Genomic DNA, 17750 nt, shown 5'->3' with positions numbered 1-17750 from the left:
ACCTCATGTAGCTCTGCAGTCTCAGAAGGCACCACAGAGCCCAAGCGCCAAGCCCAAATATGTCCTAATTTCCTGCACAGCATCCTTACGACAGGCCTCCAAACCTTGGCTTTTAACATCCAAGCAGACTTTCTGTATATTGTCATTTAGGTTTAGTACTCAGTCTACCCAGCTTTAATTGCTTTACATTGGAACTTTATCACCCGTTTTCTGGTGTACCAAACCCACCATTCTAAACTACAGCAGTGTTTTACCACCTGCAATCCACAGGAAAGGGAAGGAAAAGAAGGAAAAAATCCATGGGATCACTTCCCCGGCCTTCATAAAACTAAGTAAATAGACCTCTGGTCTGTAGGCTTAAATTCATGCACAGGCTGTTTCCCCTCATGGCAAGAATCTGGCAGCTGATAAGCTGGAAAAGCAACGCCATGGAAATTGGACCTTCAAATAGTATGACTGCACAGCACAGAGGTGCTGCTACGCAGCTCACATCTGCACACAGTGTTCTCCTGCAGCCAAGTGATCCAGGCTATAGGAATAGGGCCAGCATGTGCTTTGCATTCCACTTCACACCCAGACCCCCATCCTGCCCTCTACATGCTTCCCTGGGTGCTGTTTTTAAGCAAGCGCCATGCAGCAGAGTCTTTGTCTTTAGTATTTCTTTACATGGTTTTGAGTACACAGTGGGCAATCAGCTGGTAACAACAGTCAATAATCAGTGAATAACAAAAATATAATTGGGATTTTCATGTTTCCTCTCCCTGCCATGTGCTGGTCAGGTACTACATGAAAAATGGTATCTGATGCAGCAGACGGGTCTTGTGCTCTTCTTACATCTCAGCACAGGACAGGGAGGACATTCCTTCTCTTAACTCGTTCCTGATAACTGGCTGCTGCTTCCTGAGAAGCCAGCAAGCCTAGTAATGTCTTTGGTGCCAGGAGCCTCTTTGTGTTAGGCTTTAGTACGGCACCTAGCACAACCAACATTTGGAACCTATGTGAGCTCTTGAGGCTGAACTACACGACAAATAAACGATGTTAACGAAAAACAATCACTTGCACCAGAAGACTTGCCTGACTAGGTCTATCAGAAGCTTTTGGGATTACCTTCTTGAGAGAAAATCTCATCTCCTTGACAGTCACAAAAGTAACATCCCTGGAATATAAGCATGTCAGAGGGGTGGAGAGGCTGTGAGAGGGCAGCAGCTGGTGTTGTAAGGTGTGCAACCAAAATGGAAAGGTGAGCTGAGTCTACTGCTGGTCTCCATCCTGGAAAGTAGCATGAATCATTTGCCTTTGATTTCTCTCGACCTCCCTTCTCTTCCTCCTCACGGTCTAGGATCCAGACCCCAGGAGCCAGGGTGAGCAATGGTGCTTCAGACTGTCCTCAGCTACACAAGGCTCAGAATTGCCCTTGCGGCCCCTCCAACACAGGGTATAGGAGAGAGCCAGTGAGATGTCTGGAGGGACATAGGGGTGAGGTGGTATTATTTACACACAAACCAAAATGTAGTAATTTTTATGTAAACCTACCTTCCCAAAAGATGACCCAGAGATGACTACAAAGGATATGCTTTTGGGCCAGAGAGAAGGTGTAACTACTAATCAAAAAAAGCACAGAAACTCAGAGTCCTAATACTGCATTATACAATACTCTGGGAACTCACTTCTCCACTCCTCCCTCTCTTCTCATCCCACCACTTTTAACAACGAGGAAGTTTCACATTTAGGCATGGACTTGTGCTGTTGTGGGAAGCACATGGTTTCTGAGGGCACCACCACTGCTCTAACTGAGCCTCCTCTGCGTTTGAGACAGCAGGTCTGTGTAAATTTTGGACCTCAGAAACCTGGGGTAAGAGTCTTTCTCCATCAGGCTGTGCACTTTCCCCTGGGCTTGGTCAAAGCAAGAGAGAGAGGGTTCCTGCATATTTCTTCTTGTCAGCTCCCGTGTCTGGAAGTCTATGTTCACCTGGGGAAAAGAACAGAAGAGTGTGGCACTGAGTGACTGATTTGTCTGCTTGAAACAGCTTCTTTCATCTCTGTGATGGCTGCAGAAGCAACAGAGCAACTGGGCACTGTCCTCATCTGTGTGTAAAACAGTCCCCAACCTCTGCGTTTTACTGTTCCAGAGCAAGAAATCCTGGCCCAAATTTGCAGGAATTGAACAAGATTTATCTGGTCTGAGCACTCTTGAAATCAGGTTGCTTTTAGTCAGGCTCTTAGTACAGATTTATGTAGCAAATCTTCTAAAAAGGCTAACTGTGTCATAGCATACCTTTCTCCTGTTGACTCAGATTCGTCTATTCTTTTTCTTCTCTTCAATATTTACCCAATTTAAGGGTGAATGAACTTTTAACTATGTTTAAACTATAAGTAAAACCTTATTAAATGTTTTTAAACTGTGTTGGTATAAAATAAATTGTTTGATTTTTCCCATAACAGCCTCATGTTACAATAACTTATGAAGGGACATTAAAAAACAAACAACCCATGTGTTATGACTGCAGTCTGTTTGCAAAGCCAACACTATGAATTTTCCTATTTTCTTTCCCCAGCAAACAGCCAGCGTTTGCTAGGGCTATTGTTTAAAACCTGACGGAAAGGATGTTATCTGTCATTATTACAAATTTATCCAAATTTAAAGCAGTCTAGAAAGTAAAGCTGTTTGCCTTAACTCAGATGATGGCAATACAGATTAGCTTTCTGAGTCACTTACAGGTCATTTCACATTCTAGCATGCAAAAAATTACAGAAATAGGAACCAGTCTTAGGAAAGACTCCATTCAAGCAGCACTCACATTTCTAATCCAGGCCAGTTTCTGTCCTGCAGTCCTGAACATCTCACCCAAGTTCACAAACAACAACAGGAAGACGGTCACTAAGGGCCCTAGGGATCAAGCTATGACCCGAGATGCCCACAGCGTCGGGTGTAAATCAGGATACTCGTGTTGGCTCCACAGAGCGATGCTAGTTCAAACATTTAAAGGATGCTCTTGCAGGCAGTGCTCTTGCAAGCACCCAGGCTGCCTACCTGGCCGATGGCCGCGGGAGAGCAGCTGTACAGAGGACAACCACCAAGTGCATTCCTGGCTGCGTCACCAACGGGTAAAGCAACCCAACGTCACGACGCAGGATCTGACTATAGCATCAGCCTGACAGCGCTTTAAGAGGGCTTAAGAATTCCAGGCTTTGAGCTGTGACTGCATTTTTGTTCAGCTCTGAGTTGCTGCTTGCATCTTTTAGGAGGTTTAATTGAGTTTAGCGTTAGTCAGCAGATAAACACTCTTCCCTGGAGAGTCAACAAGTTAGTCATTCGTGGGATGTTCTTATACAAAATGTCCTGTGAGAAATGAGCCCAATACCCTGCTCGGGTACTGATAGTAGATGAGAAGTAGTATTTCAAGGTGAACTACTACTATGAAGCTGGTGGAGGTTAGGAGATGTAGGCTGCAGTCGCCAGTCAAATCATTCTCTATGACTAACTAAATATCAGCAATGTAGTTGCCCTAACTAGGAGATGAGTCACAGCTGCAGCAGACAGGACCAGTATTCCAGTAACAGGAAACATTCTTCTCCTTACCAGCTGCTCACCATCACCCCTAGAAGGGGAGGAAGAGCTGCCACACACATGCACAGGTCCCAGCTCCCAGCTAAGGGCGCATGGGCCTGTTCCCTGCACCAGAAGGACACTCTGCTTCCCTGGGGCACTTGTGTACCCACCTCTCGAGGAGCCTGAACATCAATGAACTCCTCAAAGATTCGCTGGGCCTTGGATGCCAGTTTGGCCGCTGACCGGGTCTTCTTGAAGTCCTCACAGGCGAGCCAGAACTCCAGGTTCTCCTCACTGAACTCGGTCTTCAGGAAAGCACGGAAAGCAGCCAGCCCATCTGCAAGGGAGACACTGTAGTCACAGCGGGGAGGACACAGGACACAGTCTGTTTTAGAGGTACCCTTCCATCCAGCTCTGCCTACCAAAGGCCATTAGATTCTTCTCACAAGCTCTGCAATAGATGTAGCACAGTCTGAAGTCTCATGAGATGTCATGAAGTCAATGGAGAGGCACCCACATTACCTATGATTATTTTTAAAAACAGTGTTTTGCCAGTTAACATAGGAAAAGGGTTCCTTTGGGATTGAGTTACCTAACCTTTGAAAAGTTCCCCTTGAAAATGCCAGGCTTCAATAACATGTTCTCTTTACCACATCATCTTGTGCTTACTAATGCCCTGCTTTGTAATACCCTGTTTGTCATTAAGAGAAAACTTTAATAAAAGACAGCATCTGTAGACTTGTCTCTTAAGTTTTCTGTCACTTTGCTTTATTGCCTTGTGACATAATTTTAGTTCTTATTTATACACAGGAAAGATTCTAGAGAGTCTAACTCTTAGAGCAACATTAAAGGAGAAAGGAAAAGGGACACAGCATAATTACCGCTTGTCTGATTAGCGGGTAAAAACTTCTTATCACTTGTTAATGCGTAGCAATTGTGGCATTTCAGCAACATAATCTGAGTCAGACAGGCAGATTAGAAATATGGAAAATTTGCTAGGAAATCTGTGTGTCCCTAAACCTCAGCCTAAGTGTATTTATGGACACAGCTATTGTTTTTTATTTCCTTTCCCTGAATGGCACAGGCAGAGTTGACACAGCTGAAGGTTCTACACATGCCCTTTCTCCCTTAAGGTAGGGATGAATTTAGCTCTTCATTTATTTCCAGTAACATGCTTCTAACTTTTCCGAGTATTTGTAGCTCATGACATGGAAACCTGCTGATTCAGCATTAGCTGTTTCCAAGTTAGTCCCTAAAAATACTTGTGAAATTGGGAATTCACTCAGCAAGGCCGCTCATACGGGGAGGATGTGAGGAGTGAGGGTGCACACACCTGTGTGTAAGGCAGACAGAGACCGAGGAGGGTTCACAGGGCTTCAATTCCTCCCGCAATGCTGCAAGGGGCTGGGGGCTCTCCCACACCCGGAGAGGACGGGTCTGCACACAGCTTTTGAACCCGATGGTCCAGATGCAACAGGAAATCCCTGCACTGAGGTTTGAATGCCGGGAGGATAAGCAGAGACAACTTGTTCTTGCCTTTGGGGATCTACTCCTCCTCCCCAGGACTCTGTTACTGCCACTAGTGGAGATGGAAGAGCAAACTGGGGGGCTCTTTGCTCCTGTGCAACCAACGCAAAGTTCAGCCACCGAGACAGCTGCTCAGACCCCAGCAGTCCTTGAGGGAAGAACACTGACTATCTCACTGAAAAGCACAGGAGGAACCACTGGGCACTGTGCCCACTAGCAGTGTGTGCACGTATGCCCCCCCTCCACCCCACATATAGGATGTCTATATCTTCTTCTCTCTATGTCCTGATCTCATTCTTGCTCCTCTCTTGATTCTGATGATATTTTAGGACATAGGGACATACATTGGTTGCACTTGCTTCTTCCTGCCTCCCCCAGAGGACAAGGAAGAGCTGTATGACACCAGCTTATCCTAACACTACTTGATTAATGCACCTCTAGAAGGGATCATCAGGGTTTCTGCCTGCTGCTGGGAGCAGCAAATTAAAGGTGCAAATTGTGAATTTGAGACTGGGGCTATAAGCCCTGTACAAGCCAGCAGAGCACCTCAAGAAGCAGAGTACCTACCAGGAGCACAGTGTCCCTGGGCCTTTCAAGCATATCCATGGGTACATAAATATTGTGGAAGATATTTAGGTCTGCCTTGCTTCCCAAAATCCAGGAGGTACAAAGATACTGCAAAACCTGTGTCTCCTCCACTATTTAATGCCTATCAGATTCACAGGGCCTGCACAAGAGCAAGGGAAAGACTTGAGAACAGACCCTGGAGTCTCTACAGGGAGGAGAGAGGGGACGTCATTGTGGACTGACAGATTTCAGATGGAAAAAGTATGAAAGCGAGGAAAAAAAAAAAAACAAATCCCCAAGGTGTGTGCCATTTTATACATCATCAGCTCCTAGGATGGTTGATGTTACATATTCCAGCACCCCAACACACTATTACAACCATAAAATCCATGCTGCTGTGTCCTTAAAAAGGTTTGCCACCCTTTGTCCTGAGCTTTTTTATCCCCATTCCTCTATTGCAGTCCTGGAGCCCCAGTACTGACAGAGGAACATGTGCCAGAAATAGCAGCTTTGCATGGCAAATATAGTAACTGCAAAAAAAAAAAAAATAGTATCTGCTAGAAGAAATGGACTTCATGATTGATGGGGTGAGAAAAGCCTGTGCTTCTGCCCTGCCCCAGAGAGCAGCCCGGAGCAAGTCACAGCAGCTGAGGCCAGGAGGTCTCCACATGATCTGCCTCCCACTCTCACATCAATCGGCTGCTTTTTATTTTGAAGTAAGTTTAGATAGAGGATAGATAAATAATAGTATTTGGCTCTGATCCACTCTATACATCCCTGTTCTGCCCTCCTCACAGCCTCAGGGGGCTGGAGGTGACCAGGACAGGTCTGAGGGGACCTTGCAGAGAAGGCCTGGGACACAGGAGAGGTGATTGCTGGCCCCAGGGTGCCTGGCTCTCCTCTGGCCTCTGCCTGCCTGCTGGCATTTACAGCCGTGTCTGGGCAGCCACAGGTTGGCCTGAGCAGGGAGCCCAGGCGACTGTGTGGCAGTAAATCAGAGCCACACTGCTGTGCGCCCATGGGTTTATTACAAAACCACAACAGATCCAACTGAGAGGTCAGGAGGACAGGTAAGCGCAGGGGGTGATGGCCCCTGAGCAGGAATTTGACCTGCATGTTCCCTTCAATCTCCTCATACGCATGATGGCTACCAAGGGAGCAACAGCCAGGAACGAGCAGGATGGGCGTTTCAAAGATCACTCACCCAAAACGACAGCTTTTCTTGCAACGTGAGGCAGCCAGCACTCGATGCGATATGAACAGAAGACATCGTCTGCTGTGTCAGTCTCCTTAAATATCTTGGAAGATACACGGAGCTCCCGAGAAGTGTGATTCCAAAGGGATGTGTTACAGAGAAAGCACAGAAAGGAAAAACAGGACTAGAAGTCTTCAGATGAGGCTGCATGGGAAATCCCCAAAACACAAGCCTAAAGACACGACCATTCAAGAAACCAGATGTTTTGCTTTAGAAGCATGGTCTTTAAAAAGCCAATGGTCACTTAAGCAGGAATTTGAAGCCAGAGAGTCGCAAACCTTGCTTAAACCCAAAGCAGTAAATCACTACTGATGGAGCTGATCGGAGGAAGGCCAAAAATGAACATAAATATATATATATATAGAGAGAGAGAGAGAAAGAGAGAGCACATACGCACACTCTTCTACTGAGTGGGAACACAACAGCCGTGAAAGGAGCAGGAGACATTTGCCTTTTACTTTTGCTGTGTAAATATAAGTTTTAAAAGGACCATGCCCTGCTGCCCATTCAAATGGATGAGGGGGATAAACAAGAGATGATTTTTGGGAAGGATTATACAAGTATTTCTAGATAACCCCATCCCAGTGTGCTCTACAGATACAACCCTACACCTCACTGTGAATAAGACAAAGAGTAGAATTTGTGTTTTATAAACTGTCAAGCAGAGCAGTGACTACATAAGGATCAAGATTCAGAAGTTCCTGATATCCAGTTCAAATACTGTCACTTGGGCTAGGGAGAGTTGACCCTTTATAGCAAGAAAGGCTGGGGAAGAAGGGACTTAACTGGCAAGCGCAACAGGTTTTAACTAAGACAGACCTTAACAAAACAAGGAAGAGCTGAGATTAGCCAAATCATTCAGGCAGACAGCTTAATAACCAAGCACCTAGACAATGCCAGAATGAGAAAGCTATCAACAAACATTTATTTAATGTATACATGTTATCAGGGCGATCAGCACTTGGTGGAGGAAATATGGACTCCTTAGGGCTAATAGATGAATGGATCAGCTGTATAGAGCAGGTTGGGTTCAGACTGAAGAGACAAGGCCCCAGGTCTCCATAGAGCGTATGTATAAGCTCTCACTGCTGCTTAGCATTGCTTCGGTGAGTGTTAGCTGCCTGTCACTTGCACGATGCTAATGCTAATGCTGTTCTGGCTTAGAAAGAATTGGGGGTAGGATGGAATATTCCTGTGCTGTGTAGGAAGAGCAGCAGTGTGTAGACAACAGAGGAGGAGGACAATAAAATTTGGGCAGAAGAGTCCAGGGAGCGCAAAAGACAGTGGAGAGGAAAAATAACCCTCGAGAGGAAAAATAACCCTCGAGACAAAAACAGAAATCCAGTGCAAAGGTTTTCTGCATCTGATGCTTCACTGAAAACTGACTAAGGGCTGAGGACAGACTGTCCTGCTGGATTCTGGACAAATGACAAGCCATGTGTCCAGCCCCGGAAGGGATGCAGAACAAGACATGCCATCGCCTGTATTTCCCTCTAGCAACCTGTCAAAAGGAATTTCCATCTGGCTGACCAGAATGCACCTCCTGGGCACGGGTACAGAAGGGGGATTACTCCTCTGTTTCTCACACGCATGTGCACCAACTCTGCAGAGCACATGGGGCTCCAGCTCCCTGGGAGTCACTGCTAATCTGCACTGGCACAAAATGGGAAAAGATTCCATAAGCTGGCATGCTAAAACCACTACTTTTGCTCCCTGAGCACTTAAGAAAACATGCTACACGATTCTGCCTCTTGCTTTCTCAATCTCCTCCTGTGAAGTAGGTTCCAACTCCTTTCTCCTGCTCCCTGCTATGCTTAGAAGCCTCAACCCAGGGCAAAACTGTGGCACTGAGGTGTGCCTCTCACAAGCAGCTCCAGCAAAGGCCCTGCCGCAGAACTGACCCGATGGTTTCAAGTTGAATTGCTTCACTCATTTGCAAAAGCAAAGAAGATTTCATTGCATTGACTTGCCCATCTGAGGCTTCAAAGAAGCTGAGCTGAACCACAGCCTAGTGGGTTATGCTAGTGGGTTAGACGGAGGGATGCTGAAATCCCAGTGCTGGTACAAAAGAAAGGTGCTTTCTGTACAGGAGAATTAATTGGATACTAAAAAGCTTGAATGAGGCCACTCTTTTTACACAAAGTACTGCCCAGCCTGAGAATTTCTGAGGCTGCTTCAAAACCCAGGGTTTTTCAATACCGCTCTCAAGATGCTACCAGAAAGCAGCATGTTGGGCTCAAACCTCACTATAGAGCTCATCGTTAAAGCAATAGGATCACAGAGCCACCACGCTTGGAAAGATATTTTTAAAAATGGGTAAGTTAACAGTCTCCACGGGAGAGGTACAAGGTATAGAACTGGATCAGATCACCTCCATTTTTGAGTCCTCTTGGAAACTCATGAAAACAAGCACCGGAGGAGTAAAAGTTGCTTGACTTTCTCAAAGAGCACTGCAGCAGCACCAGCCTCCCTGCCCACACATCTTGGCACTACAGAGTGACTTTTAGGTGATCAGAGTGACTCTGATCTACCTTCTTGCTCCTTGGGACTCTGTTTTTGTATGTCCAGTGCCTTGCAGTACCCCCCACTGCGACTGCCTCATTTCCAGCTGCCATATCCAGCTCCCAAGTCCGACCTGTGTACTTTTTTTTCCAAATAATGGATTGATGAGGGGAAAAAAAAAAAGAGAGAGTAATGAAAAGTGATGTTGGCTGTGACAGACTGTGCCAGACTCTTAACTCCCTGAAATCAGCATAGAAATCTGCCTTCCAAAATAGATGAAAACTGTCCATCTAGTGAAGGAGGAGTTTATGACAGATGTGTCAAGCAGAAACACTTCTACCTGCTAATGTCATCAGCTGCAGGGGAAATTCTCCCTAAGCCCAGCTGGTGCTTAGCCTGTGCCCCCAAGCATGAACTGCAATTTTCCCTGGCTAATATTGTTCACCTGTGCAGCGACAGAGAAATAATACTGATACGGTCCCATCCTGTCCTAGGAATGTAGCAAGTCTGCCATTTCCTCTGCCTTCTGATTGCAAGTATATATAATGTTATAATTTTACAAGGTAATTCCTTTTATGTATATATATGCTCTTATGTCCTCTAAATCAATTAATTAAAATAACATCATCTGTTTGTATGTGCATGATGGTTACCAAATGCAGGCTTTGGCTGTCAACCTAGCAATTCCAGAAACCTCAGGTGCAGAGCAGATGTGATGTGTTCCTTTAGGTTTGCTAAACAACAAGTTTTTGCCACGGATCACCAGATAACGTCACTATGACTGCTGTTAAAAAAAGATTAATTTAAATTTTTAAAATCAGCCCTGTTGCTATTAGGAACTAAGTATTTTTCATCAGGTGCCAGTGTCATCAGAATTACTTTGCCTTCTAGAGACAAGGAAAATATTGTTATTACATCTATCACTCTCTAGGGCCAATTTACTAATAAAACAGATATTCTTGTGGTGGCTGTTGGATGAAGTGGCTGTACCAAGGTTTGATATATCACTCACAGCAGTCAGCTGAAGAGGAACAATCTGCATGGTTTCAGTACCTAAATGGACACCTTCACTGGCTTTTACAACTGAAGCTCTTTTGCTGCAGTCTGTCACTAACGAGGAAAATTCTGACTTTTACACTGGTGAAGGATAAGCTCAAGTTTGGAAGGAGAACTGCAATACTGAGGTGAGTGCCCAGTCTACTTCCACTTCCCACCCCCCAGGGTGACTAGTGACTTCAGTGCATTTTCCCTTCTCGCTTTGAATTTTGACAAAATAAAAGCTCCCTCTCAACTGTACCCTGAAAAAAAAATACTGGCTGTGAGAGCAATGAATTCAACAAAATACTGCAGCTAGAATTTTATCCTGCTTTTTCAGCCTAGGACAGCCAGCCTGTTTAAATTTGGCAGTTAATTCCTGCCAAAACTGTTGTCATTTCAGTAAAGATCCAGGAAAATTACATTTTATTTAAAATAATAATAATATAATTCAACACTTATGCTTTAAAATAAGTGCAGAAAAAACCTGAACTGTTAAAAAAGTCAGTCAGTTCCTTATTGCAATAAAATAGTTCACCACCCACACTGACATCTCCCCAGCCTTGACTTGCTCCTGTTTTATTCTCTACCAGAAATACATTAATGAATCTGCACTGTGAACCTTGCTATCTTGTTTGTAATTTCTCAGCATGAATATGTTAGCAAAGCAAAATAATATTTTCTAACAGAACTGATCCATTGAGTGGAATAAAGTGTGTTGATTATATGTTTGCATTGGGTTTCTGGATGTGAAACTTTCAGGTTTGCATTGGTAACTGTAAATTATATCCTGGTAGGTGCTACCATGCACGGTTTCTCCAGTGAGGACTGCTGCAGATCAAGTCGCTCAAGGTCACTGAACTACCTATCAAATTTTCCAGTAAAATTAACAGGAGCAGCCTGACAGGGTCACTAGATATTTTTAAGAACTTCAGCTGCAGTGTTGGCTTGAATGAGAATATTTTGCAAAGAGATTTTATTGATAGGAATTTTTTTTTTTAATTTGCCCAGCCTTTCCAAATGTGAAAGTAAAATATTAACGGGCAATCAGTATAACATCAGTGGAGTGATGAGTGGCATGAAGAGTGTCCCAAGATGCTTCCGAATCTTGTCCTGCAGCAGCCCAGAAGAGCAGCTGGAAGGAGAAGACTTGAGAAACAAGGTGGAGCGCCTGCCATAGAAGCTCTCTCCACCTTCTAACCACAGGTCACCTTCTTGCAAACGACTGACTGCTGCCTAGTGGGAAAACAGCGATGACAGAGGGTCCCAAGGGACATGTTTGCTTGCCCTATAGTCACTCCGTATTTGGGCTGTGGGGAACAAAAGGTAGGATTTGATCTCTACTCACATTTGTGGGACAAAAGGACATCAAAGGAATCCGCCCATCTTGTAGCCTCTTCTGTTGACAGTCTTCTGAAAGAGAGGAAGAGAGAAACAAATTGCAGACTTCCCACAGCTGCCAGCTCTCTCCGGGGCTGTTTCACAGGGATACCAGAACTGGAATCCTTCTCACCTAGCTTGGATGTCTACAGTGTAGAGGTCTCCAGGTGAGCAAGTCACCCTGGGGTCCCTTTAGAGTCAGTGAGGATGAGGGTTCGCCTCATCCTCAAGTAGGTTGATAAAATAGGCGAGATGAATCACCAGGCCAGACGAAGAGGGGCCAATTCTTCTTCACTGATTCTAAAGAGCACCCCAGGGAACAAGTTCAGATACAGACATTTACACTGTAGGTGTCAAAAGTTAAGTGAAATGAAACTCACTCCTGCAGAAGTGTTCATTTCTCTCTTGGCTTTAAGGGGAAGTTTAGATGTTTAGCTCAGATGAAAGCAACAACTTGTGACCAAACGAATCCAAAAACCTCCTCTTAAATCAGTACTTCAGAAAGTATCTTCCCTAAGTGATGTGTGAATGAATACAGGGCATATTGGCAGCATCTAATAAAAACTTTGCTAAGGAGGGCAATGACCTGCAATTTATGCTGGTCACTTCTCGCACAGAGTCAACTGCTCAGACTTTAATTTGCTGTTATAGAGGCATAACTGTCCTCACAGATGTGCGGATGCCCTGCATGCTGCAGTGAAAACAGTCTGCATGCCTTGTCTCAGGGATGAAATAATATCAACGATCCAGGTATCTTCTAAAGAGAGATGCTGCTGTATTCGCTTTGTTGTGTTTTTCTCCTTCTTTGTGGCGACAAGAATTGGGTTTCCAAGCCTATGCAGAGTACAATAAATGGACAGTAACACAAGTAGAGGGTGTAAGTGGGAGGGGAAGGACAAAACAGGGACAGGGTGGGATGCTGCAGCTATACTCACTTCAAAGCCCGGTTGGGCTTGTCCGGAAGAATAGCTGTGAAATCATTATATGAGTCTGATTTGTGAGACAGGCAGCCCAGGCGAGTCCTCATCCCTCTGTTCCTGTGGTCGATGTGGGGGGAGCAGGGGTGTGAGCAGGGGAAAACCAAAGAAGATGATCATTACAAATCTAGCCAGAGTCACAAAAAAAGACCTCAGTGGCTCTGCAGCTCACCAAACCCAGGCCCTCTTCTGCGGCAGGGACCCTGAAACATCTCTGAGGCCAAACAGACACCAAGGGCAGATGCAGCCCCAGAGGAGCTAGAAGCTCCTCCAGACCAGTCGTTCAGCTGGTCCAACCAGCAACAAGACCAGAAAGGCTGCTCTTTGGGATGGTTTCTTGGAAAGCTCTGCGCTGGGGAGGGGTGTGAGAATGGCAAAGGGCCACAATACCAGAAATCAGTCACCGGGATCCAGGAGCACCAGAGCTGCACAAACACCAGTGCATGAGAAGAGGAAGGGGCTGGAGGAAGAGGAGAGCGAGCAAGGCACCTGCACACGAGAGCCTGAGCTGCAGAGCCCTGGGAGCCCAGCTGGGATCCTGGACGGGTTCTGTAGGCTCAGGGTTACATAAGCAGACCGGAATTGTCTCTTCCATGACAGGTTTATCCATGCAGAAAACGGCTTCATTTCTCTTTCCTCTAAATTTTAAAACAGTCCCAGAGCTCCTGCTCCTCTGCAGGCCCCTCACGTCCTTGCCAGCCCCTTCCTGGGACAGACAACACATACACAGCATCACTCCTTACATAACGGTCAGGCTGGGAAGACTTGGGAAGAGAGGAAACACAAAAGAGGGAAATGCAACACACACATGCATTAGCCTGGGCTGGCATTGCCTCCTCTCAAAAGCATACAAATGCTGGCTAATGGCTTTAAATGGTGTCTAGAAGAAGGACATCGTCCTAGTTTGCCTCTCCAGCCTAAAGGCATCGTTTCTACTAAATTGGCCCCAATCCTGAGCAGGCCCAGGCTCCCCTGGTCATCAGAGGACAGTTTAATAACCCAGTCTGCACTTTTCAACTGCTGGACCCACTTGTGAGCAGGAGGAAGCCCTTCACTGATCCCTAGTGCCAAACAGACAGCAAGTACTTTTTGTGACTGCAGAGAAACACAGTTTTTTTTTCCTTTCCATATGCAATCCTTGCAGAACACTTCAGTGCTAATCATCGAGGCAATCTGTGGCACGCCTGTTTCCCCCCTTCTCCTCCCGCCCTTCGGATAGTTTCTATTATTGCACATTTTCATGTAATCTTAAAGCAAATTAAATGTTAATTAAATGCAGTGAGTGTCTCCCTGGTGCAGCGCTGAGAGCTCACAGCATTTAAAAGACACAAAACCTTGAAATCTTTAGTCACACAAAGTGTCGGACAGCCTCAAAACACAGCCCCGTGACCAGTGCTCTCCGGATGAAATGCTACGTAAACTTCAAACACCGGTGCAGAACGCTGCATGCAGAGAGCTCTTCCCAGCGGGGTGTGCGAGCTCTGCTCCGCTCCAACCCTCGTGCTGCATGATCCTCCTGGTACCCTTCCTGATGTCCCCAGCCCTTATCCTCCCTGCACTGCTTGTTCACACAAATTTCTCAGCAAGAAAGCTCACAAATTTCTCAGCGAGAGGTGTGACATGCACTACCGCAATGCTGCTCGGATTTCTCTCTGATGCCCGAGATCAAGGGAGTGCAGCAGGGAACCGCAGGCTGTGGGAGACAGAGATGCTGCAGCATGAGAAAGGAGCTCATCTCTTGTGGAACACGGATCTTCAGGTCATGACTTCCAAGACAGGACACAGGAGAAGGACAGCAAAAGAAACCGGGTCTGCAGGGGGTGGAGAGGCAAGGAGAGGGTGGGAGGGAAGGGAGGACACTGCAGCAAGCTAAAAGACTCACTGGACAAGGTAGATGGCAACAGGATGGGCAGGGGTGAGGAATGCATCATGTCTTTGCAGTTACCTCCGCGGGATCAGTAAGGCAGCCATGGAGGCATCCAGTTATGGTTAACCCTTTAACTGGCTGGCTTGGACAGCAGTCCGGGCTGTTTGCAGAAGATAGGAGTGCAGGAAGGAGGGATTTATCGTTTCATGTCCTGGCACTTAAAACACATCAAAGAATCCTCTGCAAAAAAGAAGGGCCCGTTGTTCTCAACCCATTTGATCCTCTCCTCCTAGAGTGGAAGGTCGGTTTTCCAACAGAAGACGTTCAGAGTTGAGGGATGATCATACAGGAGAGAGAGCATTTCCTTCTAAGACCAGGACCGGGAGTTAAGTCCAGCTGCAGGTCTAAAGTGATCTGACTGGGGCATCACAGCTCACCAAAGAGCAGCGGGAGTTGACATTATCGTACTCATCATCCAACACCTCTGCAGGTCCCTCCTCAACAGGCAAAGCTCCGGACTGCCCTCGCTAAGAAGACCAAACTACCTCTCGTCCCTGTCCCTCCACGTCATGGCTGATGTTATTGGCCAGGCATCACGGAAAAGCTGGCACTGCAAATAAAATAACAGGAGGACTTCACGCATCTGCAGATGATGCTCCTTTCACCATCACAGCCTCAAACACACACACGCACACACACACAAAATAACTTAAATAAGGCATTTCCTCTTCTTCTGGGTGCTGGGAGCCTGTGGGGAGCCAGGGTGGAGATTTATGGTCTGGGAGTGTGGGGGAAAGGAAGAAGGGGTGTCAGCGTCCCCGTTGGCCTCGGCATGCGACCGGCTGGTTGAACTAATCTCACATCGGAGAAGGAAGGCAAAGGCCGCCGGCCAGGAGGCCGACGGGACAAAGAGCAGAACCGAGATGTTTGGATAGTATCCACAGCACAAATGCTTCCTACTTGTCAGCACAGAGGTAAGTTCCAGATAACCTCCACGTCCTCTTGCCCAGAGGGGACGCCAAAGAGGGGGCAAAGAAACCGGCGTGAGAAGAGTCCGTGTGCAGGGAAGCCAGGTCACCTTTGCGGTTCTCCTTGCGCCTGGGAAGGTCCCAAGGCTTGGGCTGCCCAATACGGCATCCGTTTTAAAACCTGATTACATTAAAAACGCACAAAGCCTCTTCCCAACTAAATTAATGGGCCTGGGATTGCACTACATGCCAGTGAGTGCATTTCCCTAATCCTCACCCTGACCGGCTGCTTCGCTGTGCTTTAACTGAAATCAATCCTTGTAATTCCTTAAGCCCCCTTAAATTTCCTCATTAACAACCTCACCCACATGTGAGGCCACAGCACACTATCCCCTGGAGCCCGGCAGCCCCCAGCTCCACTTTCCCATTGCCACGCTGCCCGTGGGAAGCGGATCCGGGTGCCCGCTGGGCTCCCGCTCCCTCGTGGTCCCCTCTAGCAGCTGCTCTTTCAGGTACTGTTACAAGCCCCCTCGCTTCAGCTGCTCCCAACAGAATCCCACACGTTTGAGCGGTGCTCAACTTCCCCCGGTCCCAAAGTCCGACCGTGTGGGTGCAAAGACCCAGCCCCACTGCTGGGCTCACCTACCCACCGTGCCCCCTTTGGCTGCGAATACAGCCGGATCCTGACGGCTTCAGAAATAAAAGGTATAATAATAACGGTGTGAGAGAGGCATTTCAGCAAGGGTCTGCAGCTTTGCTTCATCCTGCCTCCCTTCTCCAAAGAAAGGGCCCCCTGTCAAGGAGAATTGCTGGTCTCATCATGGATGTGTTCAGAGATTTCTCCTTGGGAGAAGAAAAGGGAGGGGGATGTTTCGCTTATGACATTCAGATTCTCAGACCACCCCAAGAAATCACCTGAGCAAAGATAAAGAGGCCATCCCAAGAGAAAAAAGAAATAGCAGGATAAAACCCAGGAGACCTAAGAGGCTTCAAGAGATAAAGACCATCCACTCGCATGCAGTAAAGCACAACGACTGAACGCAGAGGCACTGCAGACGGACAGCCGCGCGCAGAGACAAGATACTCACTGCCTTTGACCTGTCCTCCCTCGCGGCGGGTCTTGGCCAGCAGCGCAGCCGGGGAGGCTCTGCGGGAGGGAGCAGAGGAGCCTCCGAAGGGGCGGCCCCCGCGCTGGGCGCCGCTGGCGCTCCAGGACACCTCCCGTCCCCGCGCCGCCGGAGAGCCCGCCCGAGCCGCGCGCTCAGCGCATCCCTGGGCACAACCTGCTCGCGGGTCCCCCCCGCTCCGCACGGGCTCCGGCTCCGCACGGGCAGCGGCTGCCGAGGGGGAAACGCCGGGGAAAGCGCTCGCTGCCGGCGCTCTCGGTATGCGGGAATAAAGCAGCAGCCTGCATCATTTAATCAGCTCCTCTGAGGTTTAAGGAAGGCTCCAGCCCTCAAATCACGGATCACTGAGAGTTGCCACAGGAAAAAAAGGGCTGGGGCGTTTCATTAAAGAGCCCCAGAGGCAGCAGGGCCGAACAAAACCATTAGCAGCCAAGGAAGGCACCCTATTGCAGCACACGGGATAAAAGAAAATTCTCCCTGGTGAATTAGTGACAGCAAGTGACCCCCTTTACCTGCCTCGCACCTGATGTGTGCAGCCCCGCTTGCTCCCTGCTCCCAGCGGGTCCCTGCAGCCATCCCTAGTCTGCTCACCCGCAATACAGGTTCCCATCCCCTTTCCTCTCCAGCCCCAGACCTCTCTCCTGAACTGGTAGGAGACACAAGGGGGCTTCCACGTGCACCCCCATGCCAGGGCTGCATCCATCCACAAGGTGACACGAGGATTTTACTGGGTGCTAGAGAAGCACCAGGGACTTAGAGGGTGGCTATAGGATCTCCATCACCACTCCCAGGTGCCAGGACACGCTGTGGCCACAGCCCCCACCTGGCTGGGCACCAGATGTGACCTCTGTGTTCCAGCTACAGGGGATGGTTAATGACCCTTTGGCCACACTGACTCTCTGCAAAGCCTCCCGTTTCCTCCAAACTCCTGCTGTCTCTTAACTCTGATCTCTAGCAAAGGTTAAAGTGTCCTCTGCAGTTAAACAAGTCATTTC

At 47.5% G+C, this 17750-nt stretch overlaps 1 protein-coding gene across 5 annotated transcripts; it reads right to left on the bottom strand.

Annotated features, from left to right (window-relative positions):
• Positions 1 to 1714: 1714 nt before the first annotated feature.
• On the bottom strand, positions 1715 to 16748 carry LOC104581058 (regulator of G protein signaling 8). 5 transcript variants are annotated; one of them, XM_010228612.2, is made up of 6 exons: positions 16717 to 16748; positions 14739 to 15270; positions 12752 to 12853; positions 11785 to 11849; positions 3721 to 3887; positions 1715 to 1969 (listed from the first exon to the last, which is right to left on the bottom strand). In XM_010228612.2, the coding sequence occupies exons 2-6, from the start codon at positions 14762 to 14764 to the stop codon at positions 1787 to 1789; spliced, it is 543 nt and encodes a 180-aa protein (XP_010226914.1). In that variant the 5' UTR covers positions 14765 to 15270; positions 16717 to 16748; the 3' UTR covers positions 1715 to 1786. The 5 variants fall into 5 exon arrangements, with proteins under 5 accessions (XP_010226914.1, XP_010226915.1, XP_010226916.1 ...); XM_010228613.2 differs by having other exon boundaries at positions 11785 to 11846; XM_010228614.2 differs by lacking the exon at positions 12752 to 12853.
• Positions 16749 to 17750: the final 1002 nt, after the last annotated feature.

This window comes from Tinamus guttatus, unplaced genomic scaffold (genome assembly GCF_059628265.1).
Source record: "Tinamus guttatus ecotype Peru unplaced genomic scaffold, ASM5962826v1 Tinamus_guttatus_pri_ptg000215l, whole genome shotgun sequence".
NCBI classification, from domain to species: domain Eukaryota; kingdom Metazoa; phylum Chordata; class Aves; order Tinamiformes; family Tinamidae; genus Tinamus; species Tinamus guttatus.
This window is presented reverse-complemented; position numbering and strand designations above follow the sequence as displayed.